The 24,937-nt window shown below is 47.5% G+C and overlaps 1 protein-coding gene across 1 annotated transcript in view; it reads right to left on the reverse strand.

The window, feature by feature from the left end:
- The window catches only part of ttc6 (tetratricopeptide repeat domain 6), a 217,118-nt gene that overhangs the window by 185,722 nt on the left and 6,459 nt on the right, over positions 1–24,937 (reverse strand). The window contains exons 3-6 of the mRNA XM_078233109.1: positions 23,042–23,173; positions 19,633–19,831; positions 12,986–13,054; positions 5,988–6,101 (exon numbers count right to left, since the gene is read on the reverse strand). Coding sequence (XP_078089235.1) covers positions 5,988–6,101; positions 12,986–13,054; positions 19,633–19,831; positions 23,042–23,173 — 514 coding nt within the window. The remainder of the gene's footprint in view (positions 1–5,987; positions 6,102–12,985; positions 13,055–19,632; positions 19,832–23,041; positions 23,174–24,937) is intronic.

Consider the following 24,937-nt stretch of genomic DNA (forward strand, 5'->3'; position numbering starts at 1 on the left):
CTCTCTATCTCTCACACACTCACCCCTCTCTCTCACGCACACACTCATCCCACACAAATACACTCACCCCTCTCTCTCACACACACACTCATCCCTCTCTCCCACACACACACTCACCCCTCTCTTTCATCCACACACTCACCCCTCTCTCTCACACACACACTCATCCCTCTCTCCCACACGCACACATTCACCCCTCTCTTTCATCCACACACTCACCCCTCTCTCTCACACTCACCCCACACAAACACACTCACCCCTCTCTTTCATACATGCACACACACAAACACAATAACCCCGCTCTCACACACACACATACTCATTCAGGGGACATGAGTGTCACTGGCTGGCCAGCATTTGTTGCCCATCCCTAGTTGCCTGAGGCAATTGAGAGTCAACCACATTGCTGTAGCTCTGGAGTCACATGTAAGTCAGACCAGGTAAGGATGGCAGATTTCCTTCCCTAAAGGACATCAGTGAACCAGATGGGTTTTTCCGATAATCGACAATTCCAGGTATTTTGTATTGAATTCAAATTCAAATTCCATCACCTGCTGTGGCAGGATTCGAACCCGGATCCCCAGAACATTAGCTGAGTTTCTGGATTAATAATCTAGCGATAACACCACCAGGCCATCGCCTCCCTGACTGAAGCGGGAAAATGTTGTAAAATAGGGCGTGATGTGACTAGTGGGAATGGTGCCCATTTCCATTTTACCGAGAAAAAAAATCGGCGCGATCGGGACCCTGCCCAAAATGGGCGAAATGTCAATTAGCCTTTTTTTGCATTCATCACAATGTAATTAGTGAGCTTCATTCCCAATCGCCCAGCTCACCTGCTTTAATGACCTCGTTCACTGCAGCCGGATTGGTCAGGAAAACACCTCAAGTATAAAAGTCACATTCAGGCGCTTGAGCAGTGAGGCTGAGCGAGGAGGTAAGTCTCTGCTTTCAAACTGCTCAGTACTGCTCGGGGTGGGGTGTTTCATGGCAGCCATGTTGCATTCGGGACGTGGGGAGGGTTGCAAGTGTGCAGGGGGTGAGGGGCTGTTGTTGCTCATGGGATCCAACCTCGGACTCTCAGCACGGATCCGGGTCAGAGCGCTGACCTTGGGTTTTGGCACTGACTCTGGGTCCTAGTGCTGGCAGCAGCAAGCACTGTTTCAGGTGAGGGATATGCTGGAAACTCTCTGAAGTGGCAGTGCTGCAGCCTCAGGACCTGTCAGGCAGCACTGTCTGAGGCCATAACTGCATGGGTTCTGGGTGTGTGTTTGTGAGTGGTGGCGGGAGGTGGGGGAAGGAATGTGTTGCCATTCTGGGATCTGTGGGGGGGGGTTGGGGAATGTGCTGCTGGGGTTCTGTGGAGGGTATGAGGAATGCGTGTTGTTGGGGATCTGTGGGGGGGTAATGGGAGTATGTGTTGCTGGGGGTCTGTGGGGGGCGTATGAGGAGCGTGTGCTGCTGGGGGTCTGTGGGGGTATGAGGAATGCGTGTTGCTGGGGGTCTGTGGGGGGGGGTATGGGGAGTGTGTGTTGCTGAGGGTCTGTGAGGATTTATGGGGAATGTGTGTTGCTAGGGGTCTGTGGGGGGTATGGGGAGTGTGTGTTGCTGGGGGTCTGTGGGGGATATGGGGAATGTGTATTGCTGGGGGTCTGTGGGGAGTATGGGGACTGGGTGTTGCTGGGGGTCTGTTGGGAGGGGTTATGGGGAGTGTGTGTTGCTAGGGAGCTGTCTGGGAGGAATGGGGAGTGTGCACTGCTGGGGGTCATTGGGGGGTTATAGGGGAATGGGGCATTTTGCTGGGGTGCAGGCGAGCAGAGTTCTTTAATCTCTCCATCTGGCTCCCCCCCCCCCCCCCCCCCCCCCCCCCCCCCCACCTTCAGATTGACGAGATGGATTTTGGGATGTAACCCATTGATCTTACTGTCCATTTGATTGCTGCTGGAGCAGAGGAGGAGGAGCAGGAGGATAAATTGCGGGCAGAGGAGGCACAGGCCTTACCACTCGCAGGAGGAGAGGAAGACGACCACCAGAGACAGGACATGGCTGCCATTTGCCCCGAGGGAGAAGGGGGGGAAGGAGAAGGAGGGAATGGAGACCCCGACAGTTCCGCATACGAGTGTCCTTCAAACAACTGTCGGACATTGCGTGCTGCCGAGAGTTCCGGCTCCGAAAGGAGACAGTGCAACGCCTGTGCCATTTGTTACAGGATCTGGCACCTCGGAGCACGGCAGGGGGGGGGGGGGGGTCGGGGGGGCACCCACTCCCGGTGGCTATGAAAGGACGTCGCCTTAAACTTCTATGCCACCGGGTCCTTCCGGACCGCCAGTGGAGACCTTTGTGGTGTCACACAAGCATCCGTGGGGGAGATCACGGATGCTCTGTTTGGCCAGTATATTAAATTTGACCTGGACCAGGCCCAGCAGGAAGCCCGGGCTGCAGAATTCACGGCCATCGCAGGGATGCCAAATGTGCAGCGGAGTTATAGACTGCACCCACAATACCCTCAAGGCCCCGGTGAAGACTCCAGGAAGATTCATGAACAGAAGGCTTCCATTCAATAAATGTGCAGTTGATGTGTGACCAACAGCTGAAAATCATGCACATCTGAACCAGACATCCAGCAGTGTGCATGACAGTTTTATATTGAAGAGCTCCAATGTCCCAGAGGTCCTCGAGGAGCCCAGGACAAAGAACAAAGAACAAAGAAAATTGCAGCACAGGAACAGGCCCTTCGGCCCTCCAAGCCTGCACCGACCATACTGACTGAACTAAAACCCCCTACCCTTCTGGGGACCATATCCCTCTGTTCCCATCCTATTCATGCATTTGTCCAGATACCCCTTAAAAGTCACTATCGTATCTGCTTCCACTACCTCCCCCGGCAGCAAGTTCCAGGCACCCACCACCTTCTGTGTAAAAAACGTGCCTTGTACATCTCCTTTAAACCTTGCCCCTCGCACCTTAAACCTATGCCCCCTAGTAATTGACTCTTCCACCCTGGGAAAAAGTTTCTGACTATCCACTCTGTCCATGCCCCTCATATTCTTGTAGACTTCTATCAGGTCACCCCTCAACCTCCGTCATTCCAGTGAGAACAAACCAAGTTTCTCCACCTCTCCTCATAGCTAATACCGTCCATACCAGGCAACATCCTGGTAAATCTTTTCTGTACCCTCTCCAAAGCCTCCACATCCTTCTGGTAGTGTGGAGACCAGAATTGAACACTATATTCCAAGTGCGGCCTAACTAAGGTTCTAGAAAACTGCAACATGACTTGCCAATGTTTAAACTCAATGCCCTGGCCGATGAGCATGCCGTATGCCTTCTCCACCTGCATTGCCACTTTCAGTGACCTGTGTACCTGTACACCCAGAGCCTCTGCCTAACAATACTCCTAAGGGTTCTGCCATTTACTGTATATTTCCTATCTGTATTAGACCTTCCAAAATGCACTACATCACATTTGTCCGAATTAACCTCCATCTGCCATCTCTCCATCCAAGCCTCCAACCGATCTATATCCTGCTGTATCCTCTGATGGTCCTCATCGCTATCCACAAAAACACCAACCTTTGTGTTGTCCGCAGACTTACGAATCAAACCAGTTACATTTTCCTCCAAATCATTTATATATATATTACAAACAGCAAAGGTCCCAGACTGACCCCTGAGGGACGCCACTTGTCAGGGCGCAGGGATGGCTCGTGGGAGACATAGGGAAACCACTTCAGACTTGGCTGATGATGTCTATGCGGAGGCCTGATATAATGAGGCCCATCTTGCCACCCAGCTGTCTATGTTGCCGCACGTGGGTTCCATTCCCCCGCCCCCAACCTCCCCCCCCCCCCCCCCAATCCACCATCCACCCCTTGGAGTCCTACAATCTCCTGCCCCCCCCCCCCCCCCATCCACCATCCACCCCTTGGAGTCCTACAATCTCCTGCAACATTGTAATGCCAGAGTGGTGGGCCTGGGTACGCTGTGTTAGCGAGTTTCTATGGCAGACAGGAGGGTGATGATGACTCGCTATGTACCATTGTGATGATGCCCTGGTGTAAACTAGTCTGACTCCTACCTGAGCTCTGCATGCACTCTTGCACCTGGGCCCACGTCTTGGTGGTGGGTAAGGGAGCACTGAACCCTCATGCAGGGCCCCAGGACAGATGTGGTGGGGGGGGGAGGGAATCTCTTGTGGATTCTGGGGATGCCATGGCAGATGCTGTAAGTCGCTGCCAATACATGCCACCCGCGGTAACCAGTGAATTGTTTGAGGTCCTTGATTTTCTCAGTAGCAGAGCATTGAGGGGCCTTCCCCACTGACACCAGCGTGCAGGGTCCCTCTGGCAGCCGGCGGGCTAAGTACACCCTGTTAGAGGCTAATTAGAAACAAGTTAGTCACGGGCATGGGCTTCGGAGGTCCCTTAATCCACTTCCTCTGAGGAGTCTTCCAAGATATCAGGTGCGGAGGGGCGGTGGGGGGGGGGGGGGGGTGGCGAGGGCTGTATCAGGCCCGGGCGGGGGTGTTCTGTCAGCAGGGCTGGGGGGTTTTTCCACTTTTCCTGCGCATGTGCAGTTTGTGGCTCCAATCTGAGCTGCTGGCTGTCTGGCGAATTAGACCTCGCCCACTGCCTCTCGTGGCTAGAAACGCTCTAGCCCACATTTTCAAATACTGAGTGCATCAGATTGAGTGTGAAAACTCACCCAAAAAATGGATCAGCAACTCTTGTTTTCACGCTAGCTGGACACTTTTAAAAAATCTCGCAAAATTCGTCATTTTTTGGGCGAGTGGTGAGTTGCATGACAATTCTGGAAGGAGCAGGGCCTAAACATGCCATTGGAAGATACCCACCCTCTCAAGGACATCGGACCCTCTCCCTCATTGGCAGCATGTTTCCCTGACCCCTCCCTGACATGGACCGCTGTCATTGGAGTATTGGGGCCCTCCCAATGGGTTTCCCTTATTGAACCCCGGCATGCCCCACTCATGTCCCACCCCTTCAGACCCTTCCCTTCATAGCCCTGCAACATGACCCTCCCCTCGAGGCCCCATCCTCATTCAGTCCCTACCCCATTCAGGCCCCCTTGGCAATGTCCCCAGCACATTGGCAGTGCCCCCCCTAGAGCTCTCACAGACCTAGCCTCTCCTGTCCAGTTCCCATGGCACCGGCCTCTCTTGGGCTGGGCCCCGCTCCCTCTCTCAAGTCACCGTGGCCCCTTACAACCTCTGCTCCCTCTCTCGAATTTCTCACAGACCCAGTTCACGGCCCCAGTTTCCTTTCTTGAGCCCCCCAGGGCCCCCACTGCTCCAGCCTCTCACTTGCCTGTGAGTTAAAATAAAAATATTTCCAGCTCGTCAAATCAGTGGCCGGCTTCTCAGTTCATTGGCTGCAAATAAGCTGACTCGTGGACTATCACTATCGAGCAAAGTGATTCAACTGCCTTCAATTGGTCAAGCTGGAAGGACAGCTTTTAAAAAAAATTAAAACGGCCAGACCCTGATGAGGGGGTTCTGCAGAATCCAGTTAGGAGAACCCTGAATTTGATCGTGTCTGATCTGTACCTCGATTCCATTTACTTGCCTTTGTTTTATCTGCTTGGTGGAAATAGTATGAGTTCATGTCCGATCTCCACATTGGAAATAACCAGTCAATACTAACTCTGTGTGTTTTCACACAAGAACGATCATTTTGATAAAGAATTAGAAAGCACTCAGTACTATTCAAACAATCCCTCTACATCACTGCAATGTGTTCAGGAAAGGAAGAGGGTAGACTGGGGGTGAAACTGGACCCAAAATGACAAACAATTAAGCACAATAACAGCACTTAGGGTGTTGTATTAACAAAATTAGCTGTTCTTTTTTAGTTTATTAATTTATTGTAGATCAGGCAGATATATATTTTTCCCTGGAATCAACATAGAAATCAGAACACAATTTTTTGTGAAGTGAAAACAAGGTTGAAGATGAATTTTATTTTAATTACCGTTCCCACTTGTAATTTGGGAAATAAGGTTTCTTTCATGTGTGAAATAGGAACTGCAAACTTAGGAAATGCTGGTGTCCATAACAACTTTGTTGCATCTTTGTGAATCTGCATCTGTTCAAACCAAATATAAAATTAATTACATTTCCATGCAACAAAAGCTACTAAAACAAGATAATCGTACAAAAATTGTCAATGATGTCAAGATGTATCAAGATAGTGAAAATTCTTTCCTTTCAGAGGATTTCACAATAAAATTCATTGTTCAAAACACAATGATGCGAATACTCATTCTCCTCCAACCAGATCTACAGCTTTTCCCACATCTCTCACCTAACTCCCTCACCGGGTCATCTGCTTTCACACCCGTTTTGTGCTACCTTGGTCAGCTTCCCATCAGCTCTTGATCTGAGCCATAATATACCTGCTCCCGGTGCTCACTGATACTATGAGTGATCCCTTACCCATTCATACCATAAAGCTGTTCTTGAAAATACCCTCCTGAAAATGTTGAGAATCTTCCCTCTTCTCAATCAGGCCATATTCGACCTATTCATCTCATCAACTACAATCCTAAATCTAATCGTGATTTTCTCTCCAAAATCTTCAAATACTCATCAGGCACCTTTGTGGCGAGACACCCACGCTGTCTCTGAAGAGGAAGGCCCACCATATCTTCTGCATATCAGGCAGTTAAGTGGACAGTGGTGGGCCCTCCTCCAAACTGAGGACCCTGGAAGAGGACTTGCTGTTCGCTAAGACCTGTGGCCGATCAGAGACCAGCAAACATTGCACTTGGCAGCATCACAGAGGAGGCCGTGAATACTGCTGGAACAGCGCCTCTCAAAGTCCCAGGATCACTGGTCAACCAAGAAAAAGTTAAGTGCTGTTAAAGGTGGATCTCTTGGAATAGATTCATAAGGAGAGGGGGACAATGGAGATTGGCAACAAGGGCAGGCTGGTAACTGTCAGTGGCCATTTCTCTGCCCGATGTCCATCCTCCTCTTTCTCTTCCTTCATCTCTTCAATTGCTTCCCAAATACCTGGTGACAAGTCTGTGGTTTCATTATGGCAACCGAGGCTTTACCTGATGCAAATTTTTCAAAGGCATTTTGGCCTTTTGGCTAAGATGAAGTGTCAGATCAAGCCTGGGATGGGGTGCAATGCCTCATCCTGTCAGCTTGGATCTTGTTTGATCAAACCCAAGATGGGGTGCAGTGTCTTATCTTGTTAGCTTGGATCTTGTTTGTCCCTCACGTGGAGACCATGAATTGGATTCAATTTGAATTTGGTTTTTTGGATGAACATTGACAAAGGGAAGGCTAAGGTATTGAAGGTGTCAAATTGACATAGGGAAGGACAATGTACTGGAGGTTATGGCAGCCTTAAAAGTGGATAAATCTCTAGGTCCAGATGAATTGTGCCCTAGGTTACTGTGGGAGGCAAGGGAGGGGATTGCAGGGGCTCTGACCCAAATTTTCAATTCCTCTCTGGCCATGGGGGAGGTACCAGATGACTGGAGAACAGCTAATGTGTTTCTGCTATTTAGGAAGGGTTGTAGAGATAAACCAGGGAACTACAGACCAGTGAGTCTCACATCAATGGTAGGGAAACTATTGGAGAAATTTCTGAAGGAGAGCATCTATCTCCACTTAGAGAGCCAAAGCCTGATCATGGATGGTCCACATGGCTTTGTCAGAGGGAGGTCACGCCCAGCAAATTTGATTGAAGTTTTTGAGGAGGTGACCAGGTGTGTTGACGAGGGTAGTGCAGTCGATGTAGTTTATATGGATTTCAGCAAAACTTTTGACAAGGTCCCACATGGGATACAGGATAATTTGATAAAGTGGATTCAAAATTGGCTCAGTTGTAGGAAACAGACGGTGATGGTAGACAACTGCTTTAGTGACTGGAAGCCAGTGTCCAGTGGCATACGACAGGGATCTTTTATTCATCATTTATATAAATGACATAGATGACTATGTGGGGGTAGGATTAGTAAGTTTTCAGATGACACAAAGATTGGCTGGGTGGTTAACAGTGATGCGGAGTGTCTTGGGCTACAAGAAGACATCGGCGGAATGGTCAAATTGGCAGATAAGTGGCAGATGGAATTTAATCCTGAAAAGTAAAAGGTGACACACTCTGGAAGGAGTAATTTGACAAGGAAGTACTCAATGAATGGTAGAGCACTAGGAAGTTCTGTGCAACAAAGGGACCTTGGCGTGTTTGTCCACAGATCTCTGAAGGCGGAAGAGCATGTTAGTAGAGTGCTGAAAAGGGCATATATGGGACACTTGCCTTTATCAATCGAGGCATAGATTACAAAAGCAGTGAAGTCATGTTGGAGTTACGTAGAACTTTGGTGAGGCCAGAGCTAGAACACTGTGTGCAGTTCTGGTCACTGCATTATGGGAAAGCTGTGATTGCACTGGAGGGGGTGCAGAGGAGATTCACCAGGATGATGCCTCGGATGGAACATTTAAGTTGTGAAGAGAGGTTGGGCAGGCATGGGTTGTTTTCGTTGGAGTACACAAGACTGAGGAGCGATCCGATTGACTGTACAAGATTATGAGAGTAGTAAGAAGTCTCACAACACCAGGTTAAAGTCCAACAGGTTTATTTGGTAGCAAATACCATAAGCTTTCGGAGCTTGCTGCTCCTTCGTCAGATGGAGTGGTCTCTGTTCTCCAACAGTGCACAGACACAGAAATCAAGTTACAGAATACTAATTAGAATGCAAATCTCTACAGCCAGCCAGGTCTTAAAAGGTACAGATAATGTGGTTGGAGGGAACATTAAACACAGGTTAAAGAGATGTGTATTGTTCCAGACAGAACAGCTGGTGAGATTATGCAAGACCAGGGGCAAGCTGTGGGGGTTACTGATAATGTGACATAAATCCAACATCCCGGTTTAGGCCGTCCTCTACAAAGATTATGAGAGACATAGACAGAGTGGATAAAGAGCAGCTGTTCCCCTTAATTGAAGGGTCAGTCACAAGGGGATGTAGGTTCAAGATAAGGGGCAGGAGGTTTGGGGGGAATGTAAGGAAACATTTTTTTACCCAGAGGTTGGTGACGGTCTGGAATGCGCTGCCTGGGAGGGTGGTGGAGGCAGGGTGCCTCACATTCTTTAAAATGGATAAGCGCTTGGCACATCATAACATTGAGGGCTATGGGCCAAGTAGATTGCTGGTAGATTGGATTAGGTGAAAGTTCAGATGTGTCTTTTGTGTCGATGCGGACTTGAAGGGCCGAAGGGCCTCTTCTACACTGAATGATTCAATGAATAAAAATTTGAAAAAAAAGACCATGATGAATTCTGACACAAGATTGGGAGAATAATACAGATCTCTTCCTGGTCCAGGCAATGGAAGTGTTGCTTCAGTGCCACAGCAGTCTGCTTGATGATATTTCATGTGGCTGTCCATATGCTGCCCACATGTGCTTGAGTTGCACATTAGACTCATGAGCCGAATGGTCAACCCTTGCCATCCAGCAGTCTTCATTTGATTTGGAATGTTGAATCAAATACTAATGATACTGCAAAGTCACACAAAACAGAGACATCATGACTGCTGCTAGAAGACCAAGCATTCAACCGTGTAATATTTGGAGCATGGTGGCATACCAGCTACACATTGAAGCAGTGGAACCCTTTGTGGTTTTACACATCTGCTATAGTTATGGTGCCCACAATGTCACATGCGTGCATTCAACGGCACCCTGCACCATGGGGAAGCCGACCATCCTGGTAAAGTCCACCTAGTTCTCTCTAGTCAAGATTTCAGGATTACAAAAAAATTCAGGATCACAATCCCTTGACAACCATTCACAATAGCATCCTTGCCCTGCTCTGAGGTTACAAGTCTGCCTGCAACTGGTGGCAGATTTCTGTAAGCAACTCCCTTGTAAAATGGAAATGGCGCACAAGTGTTCCTTGCTGAGACTGAGGTTAAAGAATTGCTAGTTACAGACTTTGGCCTTCTGCAGAGGGCCCTTCACCCACTCCTCCACCTCCCTTTTCAAGCAGCTTTGTGTTGCTTCTGCTCAATCTCCATGAAATGCAGGGGTGGGAGCATGGTGGGCGCCAGGGCCACTGGGGGGAACTGGTGCGGGTTTGAAGTCAGCTGAGGCAGTACCCTGAAGGCTGCTCAGAGTTCCAAAGGAGGCACAGGGAGGTGTCCAAATATAAGCTATAATTATGGCATCAGCAGACACTCAACACATCAGGCAGGAGGACAATGAAGGTGGGAACTCTGTCCCCCATTTCATGGATGAGTACATGCACACTCTTGTGTAGGCAGTGAGTGCAGGCAGGACATCCTGATGCCGAGGGATGACAAGAAGAGGCCAGCCCACAAAACGGAGAAGGCCTGAGCTGAGGTGGCAGCCCAAATCAGCAGGCACTTCATTTTTTTAATCATCCGTGGGACATGGGCATTGCTGGCTGGCCAGCATTTATTGCCCATCCTGAGTTGTCCTTGAAACTGAGTGACTTTTCACAGGGTAGTTGAGAGTCAACCACATTGCTGTGGCTCTGTAGTCACATGTAGGCCAGACCAGGTAAGGACGACAGATTTTCTTCCCTAAAGGACATTAGTGAATCAGATGGGTTTTTCCGACAATCAGCAATGGTTTCATGGTCATCAGTAGATTCTTAATTCTAGGTTTTTATTTATTGAATTCAAATTTCACCATCTGCCGTGGCAGAATTCAAACACAGATCCCCTGGACATTAGCTGAGCTTCTGGATTAATAGCCTAGCGATAATATCACTAAACCATCGCCTCCCCATATTGTAATGCATCTGGATTCAGAGCTGAAAAAGGTTTAATAATCTTCTGCACTAGGCAGTGGGGGTGCAGATTTGGTATAGTATTATATGGAGAAGTCTTGATAGATGGCCATCATTCATGGTGCTCAGGAATGTAAGGTGCAGAGTGACAGAAGGCACACAGGCCTGGGCCTGTTGGGGCTGGAAGAACTGACTGGGTACAAAGATGATGGGAATTTGAACCTGGTTCCTGGGGGTAAAGGGGCTGATATGGTGTTGCAAATAGAGGGTGGACTAATGAATGGATCCTTGTCTGTACACGAGAAGCCATAATGCCGCTGATGCACAAGAACTGGTGGTGGGGTGGGCAAATTACTCATCCTGAGCAAATGTGAGATGGACACCCTCAAGCTCAAGTGCATACAACCACCAAGGTCATCAGGTCACAAAGAGACAGGTGTATCAAAAGAAGGTATGGATCCAGTGGACAGATGCAAGACAGGTGGACACTAGAAACAATGCAAGATTCTCTCATCTCAAAAGATAGGTTTCAGGCAAGAGTTCCAAATGATTCAGCAATGATGATGCCACCATGATGCTGCTGTACAAAGTCTCACCAGGCCGCCTGGCATGCACATGCACAATGTGATGATTGATGCCACTAACATATTGTCTTCCTCCCTCAGATGCGCTATCCTCCAGAGGCACCTGGATAACCCGTGGACTCTCTAATAACATCGTCGGAGGACCCACACACAGTTTTACCCACGTCACACTCTCTCTCACTAGCAGGCGCCAATTCAGATATAAGCACATTGGTAGGCTTTAGGTCACCGGTCAGATGGTTGTGCACTTTAGGCAGGACACAGCACATTTACATGAAGAGCTGGCAGAGGCAGAGAGTGCCCAAGGTGCCAGCTGTCAGCGGAGTGCTGGAGACCAGGACAAAGCTGAATCTGAGGCAGGTGATGAGATTCAGGAGTTGTCCATCAGGCAGCAGATGCTGGATGTCCAGTGGGACGCACAGGAAGATGTGACAGAGATCTCTGAGAGTCTGCATACCATGGTCTCTATCATGCAGGAGTCCATGAGGAGCTTGAGCACTGCGCTGACATTGAGCACCAAGTGCATAACCTCTACCATTGAGAGAGTGGCATTTCTCATGGAGAGGCAGCTCCAAGAGCAGAATCAGGAGTTCCAGAAGTCACGCTCAAACCTGCAAGCCCACACACTAGCTGTGACATCAGGAGATTTTCGCAGTTAACTTCATTGCCGTGTCAATATAAGCCTACTTGTGACACTAATAAATAAACTTTAAACTTTTTCACTACCAATGTGAGAGATGGATGAGGGACCTAATCACTCTGCTAAGTGAACGTCCATCAGTGGTGAGCAGGGAGGTCCAGATGTGTCTCATATTGGCAGACAAGTTGCTTATCATCTCTGAGGGCTCCCAAAGTACTCCAGATGAGGACAGCAACTCCTCTGCCCCTCTGACAGTGACTATGGTATCTTTTGATGCCACAACAACTGAGGAGTGCCAGCCATGTCATTGATCGTACCCTCCCTGGCAGAGCCTGCTCTAGCCCCATCATGTGGAGATGCCGGCGTTGGACTGGGGTAAACACAGTAAGAAGTTTAACAACACCAGGTTAAAGTCCAACAGGTTTATTTGGTAGCAAAAGCCACAAGCTTTCGGAGCCTTAAGCTCCTTCTTCAGGTGAGTGGGAGTTCTGTTCACAAACGGGGCATATAAAGACACAAACTCAATTTACAGAATCATGGTTGGAATGCGAATACTTACAGCTAATCAAGTCTTAAAGATACAAACAATGTGAGTGGAGAGAGTGAGTGGAGAGAGATGCTCTCTCCACTCACATTGTTTGTACCTTTAAGACTTGATTAGCTGTAAGTATTCGCATTCCAACCATGATTCTGTAAATTGAGTTTGTGTCTTAATATGCCCTGTTTGTGAACAGAATTCCCACTCACCTGAGGAAGGGGCTTAAGGCTCCGAAAGCTTGTGGCTTTTGCTACCAAATAAACCTGTTGGACTTTAACCTGGTGTTGTTAAACTTCTTACTGTGCTAGCCCCATCAGCCAGAGGATGACTGCCAAGATCATTAGGGCTGACACGACAGCATTGTCACTTATCTGCCTTTAATGCTGCTGCCAGCATGTCTGGTGGGGGCAACAAATCGTAGCACTCGCAAGCTTACATCATTTGCCTCAGATTCAGCTTGGGCACTCTCTTCCTCTGCCAGCTCTTCATGCGAATGTACCATGCTCTGCCCAAAGGCACCATGAGCACAGGATGGTGTTATCACGGGTGATATTCTTGGCATTTCATCTGTGTTATGTATTGTTTTTGTGTGACAATAGCTACCCCATTATATTATATTCCTTGTTTGCAATTCTGGTAAAGATATAGACCAAGATTTTATTTCAGTACCATGAGTGTACTTCATGTTTTCCATAGGAGAAAGCTTCATCAGTGCCTTATGCAGCAGTAGCAACAAACTTTATTATAGAGGTTGCAGGGTGACATTAGGGACATGGGATTGCCTCCTCAGAAATGTGTGTCAAGGAGATGGAGCCCTTGTATTGAGATCAAAGCTATGTCTTGGTAGCCTAGTTAAAGGTGCGTTGAATCCAGGCATCCTTGGTGTCCCTGCCTCTTTGAATGTTCCTTAACTCTGCTTCCAAGTCTTCCCTGTGCCTGCCCAGGTTCCTCATCAGATCCATAGTGGGATCTGAGGTCTATGGAGTTGCCTCATTAACCTCATTATCCAGTGGGTCCCCCCTTCCCAGTGTCAGATTATGCAGAGCACAGCACACGACGACAATAAGTGACACATGCTCTGAAGGATATTACATGTGCACCCCCAGATCGGTCCTGACAGTGGAACCTCATCTTCAGTAGCCTAATGGTCCTCTCAACCACCACCCCTGTGGAAGCATTAACCCTATTGCATCTCTCCTCTGCTTCTGTCCTTGGGTACTGGAGTGACGTCATGAGCCACGTTTTCAGGAGATATCCTTTGTCACCCAGAAGACAACCATCCAGCCAAGCTGGAGCCATGAACAGCCTTGGCACATGGGAGTCCATCATGGGAGCTGCCAGGGTACCTGACAGAGGTTGTGGTCACGTTCTATCTATATGTTCATGGAGTGGTAACGCTTTCTATTCATAAAAGCACCAGCTGACCTGCTGGCACCTTGAATGCCACATGAGTGCAGTCTATGGCACCCTAGATGTGATGGAACCCAGCAATAGTTGCAAAGCCTCTAGCTCGCTCAGCCTGGCTGGTTTTGTCCATCCAGTAATGAATGAATGTGCAGACCAATCTGAACAGTGTGTCAATGACAAACTTGGTGCAACTGTGGACAGCTAATTGGGACACACCACACAAATCCCCCATTGACCCCTCAGAAAGATACGATGCAAATAAATTGAGGGATACTGTGACCTTCAGAGGCACTGGCATTGGGTGCCCACACAGAGTTGGAGGCTATCTCCAGCCCAATCATCTGGCAAATTGATGTCCCAGTGTCCCTAAAGAGGTGGAGCCTCCTGTGGCACAGGATCTCCGCCATGTTGAGGTAACTGGATCATTGCCTGTACATTCTGTTATCAGTATAGTGGCTTCTTCTGCAATCCCTTCCGCTTTGCTCTCCCTGCTAGCCCTGTATCCCTTGTGCCTCATACACCTCTCCTCTCACAGGTCTCCCTCTGTGACGCTGCCTGGGGACACCTGGCCTCCTTTCCATTCTGTCCCTCTCATCCTCCTCAGAGGAGTTCCCCTGGGCAGAGTTCATAATCCCCATCTACTGAAGTGCAGATAGCATTGCCCTGTTCACTGGAGGCAGCACTTGATAGAAATGCTCCAAGAGAGTAATCAAAACAAAAGAGTCCCCAAAACAAAGCTAACAAAGCAAATACTTCAGAAGAAGGATAAGTTATGAACTCTCAGCAATAAAGCAGCAGCAAACCCTCACCTGAACTCCTAACTCACACAGCCAATGCCACTTTGGGCAGGCCTGATAATTATATTAAAATGTTTTGAAATGGAGTTCCTGTCATTGCATGTTGGGAGGGGACAATTGAGTGGGGAAATGCCACCAGCCTAAAAGCCTTTTTGGAACTCCCTCTTGATACTCTGCCCCCTGCCATTCCAGCCCACTGAAACTGAGGGTGGAAAATCACCCTCCCCTCCATATAAGGCCATTCAGAGGAGCTGACATGAGCACAAATCCCCTTGATGGCATCAGTCAATCCAAATCCAAACCAATTCACCACAAATATGAAACACAAATACAGCCAGAACAGCAAGCAGACACATCACCATCACTTAATGCAGAATCTAAGCAACTCATCTCCAAAAAGGCTGTGTGGGCCCTGGAGTGATGGGAGTTTCCTACACAGTGAGAGGAGTCTCACCTGTTGCTGTGGCACTAATGGTAGAGGAGTGGAGGAAAGGCTGCCCTATCAGAGATACTCCCCAGTGGCAGTAGCAGCTGCTCATCAGCCAACTTGAGGCCCATTCGGCCCTCTCTGCTTTCCTCCCTGTGATTCCGGGTGCCTTGTCCCCCTTACACCTTGGATCTGGGCACCTGAGCTCCGAGATGAGGAGATTGAATTCAGGTTAAAACACATTAGTGAGCTGCTTGGTTTGTCTCTCCATGACGGCCGCCAGTCTCTCAGTGCAGGAAGCCATAGGTTCTGAAGAGTGTGAAGTCTGATTATTCCTGCACATTTCTGAAATTTGATTACATATTCGATCCTTTATCCCTCCTTGACTGTTTTGGGGGCTTAAAGAACGTACCCATCAGTGTGTTTGTCCCTTTTGTGTTATTTACTTCTTTCCATATGGCTTCATTTGATGATCCTTCCAGGATATCATCCCTCTTCACTGCTATAATTGATTCCTTGATCAATATTGCCACCCCCCGCCTACTTTTATCCCCCTCTGTATTTCATCTGAATACACCGCAACAAGAATGTTAAGCTGCCAATCCTGCCCATCTTTCAGCCATGTCTCAGTCAGAGCTATGAACTGAATGTCCATTCCCTGCTATTCACACAGCTGCCTTGTTAAACTCAATGTACAGTCCATCGAACTTTACTCTGAAATTCAAATACACGGCTTTGTACTCCAAACACTGCTCAAATATCAGCTTAACATCAGAACACATCATATTTTCCACATCCGGTAGCTTTTGTGTCCTTTTCAAGCTCAACCTAACAAACTCTCACCCTTCACTTAACACTGCACACTGCTAGGTTCTTAGTGATGTAAAACAATGATACACAGTCCACTGACTGTCATAACACAAACAGAAATTGGTGAACCAATTTTCACTCATTGTAAAATGCATCAATCGACTAAAAACGATGAAAATGATTGGCAGAATACAATTACAGACACTGAAATAGCAAGAGTTATTTCAATATTTAAAGCCTTCAATGTTGACCAACTAAATACTAAAACAAAGTGGCTTTAAATATTTCTTCTAAACAGATACTAATGATAATCTGTTAATTTTCAATTTACATATTCAAATTTTATAGCTATTTAAAAAGGGTCAAAATGACAGTGACAGTAATGCTTGATCAGTACTCATCCATCAACTTACAACATTCACTCTCTCCTCCATTGATGCGCAGTGGCAGCAGTGTATTATACACATGATGCACTTCAGCAACACACTAAGACGCCTTCAACATCACCTTCCAAACCCTGCTACCGAGAAGAACAAGAGCAGCCAAGATACATGACATCCTGACTTAGAACTATATCACTGTTCCTTCATTATCACCAGGTCAAAATAATGAAACTCCCCTCCAAACAGCACTGTGGGCGTATCTGCACCAGAAAGAATGCAGTGGTTCCAGTAGGCAGCTCAACACAACACAAAGAAGTCTCCACTGTTGTTAAAGCGCTCTATAGTTTCCTGCCAGAATTATTGTAAGAGATTAACAAATTCCTGGGCAAGAATTGTATGTATGACGTTCACTCATGGCAGGTGAGACCAGAACAGCTGCATTTCCTGGTTGCACCCAAGATCCTGGACAGAATTCCAATATTACATTGACTAGCCAATTAAGTGCTGACCAGTGTGAAACACATCAGAATAGGTTCTGTGAGGCCAGCCACAGCGGGAGCATGGTGAGTGCTGGGTCCAATGGCAACCTGGCAGGAAGTTTAAAGGCGGCTGCCCAAAACCACAGAAGACATCCAAGATATCAGATGGAGATCTGCATCATGGCAGCAGCACCCGGGAGACACTCCAGGTGGGAAAGCACTTCAGGTGGACAACAAGCCCCCACCCCCATTTCTCAGGCGACTGTCTTCACGTTTCTTCTGGAGGTGGTGACTGCCAGGAGGAACATCCTAATGCTGCGGGATAGCAAGAAGAAGCCGCCTCACCTCACCAAGAAGGCCTGGGAATAGATGGCAGCCGAGGTCAATGAGTGTGACCTAGTTCACCGCCACATGTCATCAATGCTGTAAAAAGGTTAAATGATCTTCTGTGCTCGGCAAGAGTGAGTACCGAGTTGGCAAGGATCCAGTGTGGAGAGTGTGGAAGGATGTCTGCCCTTAGTTGTGCTGATGGGTATAGGAATCAGAGTCTTAGAACACACCCATGTGTGTTAGGGCTGGAAGAGAAGATCAGAAGCCTTGGGTTCATCAAAGGGTCAGGAGTGCAAAGGTGTTAGAAATGTCCAAATGTTTTGTGGGGATAAAAGGAGGTAGGGACAGCATGGTATGGTGTTGGAGATGGAGGGTTGAGTACTGAAAGGAGATTTGCACTTACAGAAGAAATGGAGCCACAGCAATACAGAGTGACCTGCCACTGTTGATGGTGTGGGAAACCGGACTACTTTCACCAGCCCTGAGTCAGGAGCCCTGGAGTTTGAATGCGAGAGAGAATGAAGGTCCTCAGGTCACGAAGAGGTTGGAGCCTCTGAGGAAGACAAGGGTCCAGTTGGAAGAAGAAGTACAGGCAAAAAATAAAAAGAATATAGCATTGTCTCATCCCTTTAATGGCTTCTGAGAAACTGTGAGCAGTAATTCATCAATCAGTAAGCCACTGCGATGCCATTGACATCACTCGCACCCACCCACATTTCATGGACACGGACTATGTGATGAGTAATAGTAAAGACTGATTCTTTTCCTTCCTCAGATAAAACATCCTCCAGAGCCTTCCAGGAACCCGAAAACCCTCCATTCGCATCCTCTCTCCACACCAAGCACCAGCACAGATACTGGCATGTTGGTGGCCAATAGCCTGTCAGATCAGATGGTAGTGCAAAGTGATGAGGGCATATCATGGTCGCAAGAACAGTTGGTGGAGGCAGAGAGAGTAGCCAGGGCACTGGCAGTCAGAGGATTGCTGGAGACCAGGGCCATGCTGAGTCCAAGGCAGGTGATGAGCCTGGACACTGGAGGTCTGGCAGAGATCCCTGAGGGTCTGTGTCTCACGGTCTCAGTCATGGAGGAGTCCATGGGGAGGATGAGTGCTGCCCTGACCTTGAGCTGCAAGCACACAGCCTCCTCCATTGAGAGTGGTGACTCTTATGCAGAGGCAGCTTTAGGAACAGAATCAGGGGTTCCTGGGGTTGCAGTCAGACCCTGCAAACCCCCACACAGCCAATAACCTCAGGTCACTGCCAGTGCCAGAGATGGATGCAGCACCCAGTCTCTCTGCTCGGTGCCCATCCATCAATGATGACCAGAGAGGCACAGACATACCTCACACTGGCAGATAAACTGCCAGTCATTTCTGTGGGCTTCTCTTATGGCGCCCAAGACGATGGTGGCAGCTCCTCTGCCTCTCTACCAGTCACCGCACCATCCTCAGAGTCCGTGACGATTGAGGAGTTCCCAGTCATGTCACTGAATACATCCTCCCAGGCAGAGCCTGCTCAGACCCCGCTGGCAAGAGGATGATCACCAAGGTCATCGGGGCCAACAAGACATCACAGTCAGCAATCTGCCTCTAATGCCACTGCCAGCGAGGGGGAGCATTAAGAGATAGCACCAATGTAAGCTTTAGCCAATGTGAGCACAGCAATGGGTTTGCAGTGGTGTCTTTTGTTTCGTTTAATATCACATAGTTATCAGCTAAGGTTGCATATTTTGTTTCATTTCTTAAATGTCATTAAGAGAAATGGCTACTTTGTTGAGAAGCCCGGAGTGTCCTGTTTTCAATGGGTCTTTTTTGCCTCATCAGTGCCTGGTGAAAGATGGTTGGGGCAGCAAATTTTATTATTCAGGCAGTGATTTGACATTGGGTCCATGGCATGTTTTTGTGGGAAATGTTTGGGAAGGAGGTGGGACCCTTGGTCTCAGCCTTGGCAAACTGGCTGAAGGGACCCGGGATCATGGCCCCTCTGGTGTCCCTGCCTCCCTGAAGGTTCCTCATTTCTGGCTCCTCATCCTCACCATCTGCCTGCCAAGACTCTGTATCTGAGTCTTCATTGTATTCCTCCTCTCAGGGAAGTGCAACTGCCTCAGTGTCTTCCTGGTCCAGCGGTCCTCCCTTTGAAAGAGCAAGATTATGCAGAGCATAGCAGACAACAACGATGAGCAAAACTCACTCTGGTGGATATTGCAGGGTATACCAGAGTAGTGCAGGCATTGGAACCTCATTTGTTTTGCAGACTGTTTTCCTTTCCACCACCGTCCTTGTGGAGACATGACAGCGATTGTATCTCTCCTCTGCCTCAGTCCCCGGGTGCCACCTTGTCACCCAGCAAACATCTCTCAAGGCAAGCTGGAGCCATTAATATCCTTGACACTTGTGCGTGTCTCAGTATGTAGGTATTGTGGGAGCTGCCATAGTACTTTGCACAAACCTGTAGAATCTGGGTCCTGAGTTGGCACATGATTTGAACATTCAGGTTGTGATACCCCTTCCTATTGACCAGGGCACCTAACTGGCTGCCTGGCACCTTGCTGGCTACATAATTGCAATCAGTGGCACGCTGGATGCAGAAAAACCCTGCAATAGCTGCAATGTCTCTGTACCAGTCAGCCTGGCTGGCTTGGTGCATCCTGAAATGGATGAATGTGCTTACCCAACTGAACAGAGTGTCAGTCACCAGCTTGACTCAGCTATGCACAGCTGACTGCCCCAATCATCTGGCAAATGGACATGGTGGTTTCCCTTGAAAGCCTTCCATGACACTGGATCTCTGTCATGCCGAGGTTTTTGGATCACTGCCTGTACACCCTGGCACCTAGATAGTGGCATCTTCTGCGAGGCCATCCTCCTTGACTTCCCTGCTGACCCCGAACACTTAGTGCCTGTGTCCCTTCCCTGAGGTGATGCCTGCAGCCACCTGGCTTGCCTTCTCTTTGGCCTTTGTTTTCCTTCTCAGAGGAGGTGTTCTCTGCTAAGTACACAATACCCATCTGCGGAGATACTAATGTGGCTGACCCACAGACTGTGGGTGGCAAATGGTTGGAAATCGCAGAGAGATGTTACAAGACTGAAATGCCCTGAAAATTCCAAATGGTTTGCAGAAACCTCAAAAGAAAGCAGTGAAAATCTTCACAAAACTCTTGTATAAGCCCACACCAAACTATCAGTAACTCCTACCAACTCAGCTTGCTTTTGCTCCTGCTTTATTTTATCCCACCCTTGGATGACAAAAATGGATTGGCTGCCCACCCATGTTGCCCATGCGTCAACCTAAAAACCGCACAGGCAATGTAAAATCCAGGCTGATTGGTGGTTAAATCATTTAAATTGCCTTCTTGGTTGTCAGCAGGTGCACATCCAACTCACACTCATGACCGCCTATTAAAATATCACGCGACTGCACGAAGATGCCATGATGCATGCCTGATTCCTTATCGCGTTATTTTGTACCATATTCCAGGTCAGGCACGCATCTAAGTTTTGGTTGTTACATTCTGACCCTGAGAAACTTTGGTCCCAAAATATTTAATCATTTATCATTAATTATTACTTTCTTTCAGTTTATGAACAAGATATTCATCTTCAGCAACAGTTATGGAGCAACCAAAGCCTGTGGTTTAATTCAACAATATTTTTTCACAATAGCACAACAAAGATTGCTATATGAATTGCTTACCGATTCTCCAGTGAGCATCATTCTGGGTCTCTCCACATAATATTCTGCAATTCTTTGCCATTCCAAGAGAAACCCGGGTGAAACTGGTGGTAAGGTTCTGACACTACCCTGTACATTTTCCTGAGTCATCTCTGATATGGGAATTCCTTCATAAATAAGCCTGGAATTAGAAAAGTTCTAATTTTAAAAAGAAACAAGATTGTGAAGACATGTAGCACCACAGATTGCACAAATAATTATTTCACGAATTGCAAATGGGGAAATATAGCTTCTCTTGTATCAATGCAATTCCTCTCTTTGTGACAAAGAACAAAGGACAAAGAAAATTACAGCACCAACGATGCTGCCTGACTGAACTAAAACCACCTACCCTTCCGGGGACCATATCCCTCCATTCCCAACCTATTCATGTATTTGTCCAGATGCCCCTTAAAAGTCACTATCGTATCTGCTTCCACTACCTCCCTGGCTTTGCTATTACACAGCTTAATAAATTAATGCAGATTGTATTTACACCAAACTTTAGTAAATTTGAAATTTAGGCCCTACAAAGCTGAAGTCTGAAATATTAAAATTGCAATCTATAATTTGTTCAAAGAAATGATAAAAAAGGAAAGATCACCCAGCCTATTTCCTCAACAGATCATGTATAATTTGATATCCTACATACTCTACTTGTTCAATATTGTGAAGGAAGTTAAGACCATAAGACCATAAGACATAGGAGCGGAAGTAAGGCCATTCGGCCCATCGAGTCCACTCCACCATTCAATCATGGTTGATTTCAACTCCATTTACCCGCTCTCTCCCCATAGCCCTTAATTCCTCGAGAAATCAAGAATTTATCCATTTCTGTCTTGAAGACGCTCAACGTCTCGGCCTCCACAGCCCTCTGTGGCAATGAATTCCACAGACCCACCACTCTCTGGCTGAAGAAATTTCTCCTCATCTCTGTTCTAAAGTGACTCCCTTTTATTCTAAGGCTGTGCCCCCGCGTCCTAGTCTCCCCTGTTAATGGAAACAACTTCCCTACGTCCATCCTATCTAAGCCGTTCATTATCTTGTAAGTTTCTATCAGATCTCCCCTCAACCTCCTAAACTCCAATGAATACAATCCCACGATCCTCAGACGTTCATCGTATGTCAGGCCTACCATTCCTGGGATCATCCGTGTGAATCTCCGCTGGACCCGCTCCAGTGCCAGTATGTCCTTCCTGAGGTGTGGGGCCAAAAATTGCTCACAGTACTCCAAATGGGGCCTAACCAGTGCTTTATAAAGCCTAAGAAGTACATCCCTGCTTTTGTATTCCAAGCCTCTTGAGATAAATGACAACATTACATTTGCTTTCTTAATTACGGACTCAACCTGCAAGTTTACCTTTAGAGAATCCTGGACTAGGACTCCCAAGTCCCTTTGCACTTTAGCATTATGAATTTTGTCACCGTTTAGAAAATAGTCCATGCCTCTATTCTTTTTTCCAAAGTGCACGACCTCGCACTTGCCCACGTTGAATTTCATCAGCCACTTCTTGGACCACTCTCCTAAACTGTCTAAATCTTTCTGCAGCCTCCCCACCTCCTCAATACTACCTGCCCCTCCACCTATCTTTGTATCATCGGCAAACTTGGCCAGAATGCCCCCAGTCCCGTCATCTAGATCGTTAATAAATAAAGAGAACAGCTGTGGCCAAGTTAATAAATCAACGTGAAAAATAGAGATCTGTCAATTTCTCCCTGACCCACAAATTGAGCAAAAGTCTAGAATATATCTGAAGTTTCCATTATTCAGTTTTGACCAGTTGGATTCTGCTGAAAACATCTCATAGTCCAAGAGCGTAGAAAGCACACTGTTCCAAAAAGCAGTACACATCTGTGCAATTCTTATAAGCAGCAAACTCAACCTTAACTAACTCCATTATAATCACTATGACATTCCTGAAATAAAGGAATGGCCTAATATGTTGTAGAGAAATTGCTTGAGAATATTTCAATGTTCATCTCAAGAGTACATTAGCAGTGAGGTAAAACGGATGGGCAAGGAGGTTGAAGAAAAATCATAAGTCCTAATTCTGTGGGAATTCTAACTAAATGATTTGATAAAATTGCCTACAAAACAGGTTGGCACGGCCAGGATGCCGGGGGCACTAACCAGCCATGTCCTGACCGTCCAGGGGCTCCAATGGTCATCACGTCTGTTTTCCATTTGTGGAGACCAGTAATGATTCCTGCCAGCTTCATGTTGTGCCAGCAGATGGGAGAATTGAGGCGGTTGGGTGAAATCGGTTGAAAGCCGATTCTGCATATTTAAATTAGGAGGGGGCAATCTTTTGAAAAAAATTCTTAGTCCAGAATGAGTATGAAAATGGGAGAGTTTCTGTTTTTTGGCCGAGTCCAAATCTGCAATTTTATGCACTTAGAGCAGGAAAAAATGTCAAAACCCGTTTCTTGTTTGGAGGGGAAGGGGAGGAGCTTAAATTGCCAGAACGCTGGCCTAGACCAGCAGAGAGCACCATTACGCATGTGCAGGTCTCTCTGCTCTGAGCAGCAGAGACCTCTCACACACCTCTGCTGTTTTTACAAGGCCTCTATGGCCTAAAGCAGGCCACGGACTCAGTCCTCCTCCTTCCTCCCACCGATCACAATGCAGAGTGGCCTGCCCTGGTCTACCCTCACACCACCAAGTAGGCCACACACCCTCAGGTCCTGCCCCTTTGGCACTGCCTGTTGCCCAGTGGGCAGTGCCAGGGTGCCTGGTGGGCAGTCCCAGTGTGCTAAGCAGGCACTGCCCAAAGGGTACTCTCCCCTGGCCCCTGACCTCCTTGGGGAGCCTCAATGACCTCCGGTTCTACTGGCGAGGCCATCACGTTTGGTCCTCGTTGCTGGGGACCAGCTGTCATTCTCGCCAGAAAGAACCTCTACCGGCAAGACAATAGAGGCAAGTGAGCACAGATGGTTGAGTTCCGGACTCGCTTATTTCATTAAAATTAGGTTTTAAATATATTTAAATAATTTATTCAGCCTCGCACCGGAAATGGGCACGAGGCTGACTGCGCCAGATATCTGGTGCCGGTAAAATCACGAAAAATTGGGCGCAAACCTGATTTCCCAGCTCTCCCACGACTTTACCGGCTCGCCCTGCCCATCAGAATCCTGCCCCAGGGGCTTTGCTGCAGTGCTGGGAAAGGTTCAAAAAATTCACACTGATCATTGTCAGGGAATGCATCTTTCAATTATCTCTTCTTCCCACCATGCATATTGTCACATATTATTTGGAAAATAAGAATCTAAGTGTGAAGAAAGGGACCTGGGTGCGTAAATGCAAAAATCACTAAAAGTAGAGAAAAAACTTAATAAGGCCACAAAATGGCAAGGCAAGTGCTTGGGTTTATTTTGAGAGGGATAGGAATGACAAGATTAACGGTTACATAAGAACATAAGAACATAAGAAATAGGAGCAGGAGTAGGCCATCTAGCCCCTCGAGCCTGCCCCGCCATTCAATAAGATCATGGCTGATCTGACGTGGATCAGTTCCACTTACCCGCCTGATCCCCATAACCCTTAATTCCCTTACCGATCAGGAATCCATCCATCCGCGCTTTAAACATATTCAGCGTGGTAGCCTCCACCACCTCAGTGGGCAGAGAATTCCAGAGATTCACCACCCTCTGGGAGAAGAAGTTCCTCCTCAACTCTGTCTTAAACCGACCCCCCTTTATTTTGAGGCTGTGTTCTCTAGTTTTAACTTCCTTACTAAGTGGAAAGAATCTCTCCGCCTCCACCCTATCCAGCCCCCGCATTATCTTATAAGTCTCCATAAGATCCCCCCTCATCCTTCTAAACTCCAACGAGTACAAACCCAATCTCCTCAGCCTCTCCTCATAATCCAAACCCCTCATCTCCGGTATCAACCTGGTGAACCTTCTCTGCACTCCCTCCAATGCCAATATTAAACTTATAGCAAACCTATATTAAACTACACTTGGAAAAGTGTTCCAGTCATCAAAGGATGTAGAAGTACTGGTGAGAATGCAAAAAATGATGATAGCAAAAATGCAATGC

Source organism: Mustelus asterias, chromosome 18, assembly GCF_964213995.1.
Source record: "Mustelus asterias chromosome 18, sMusAst1.hap1.1, whole genome shotgun sequence".
In the NCBI taxonomy this organism is placed as follows: Eukaryota; Metazoa; Chordata; class Chondrichthyes; order Carcharhiniformes; family Triakidae; genus Mustelus; species Mustelus asterias.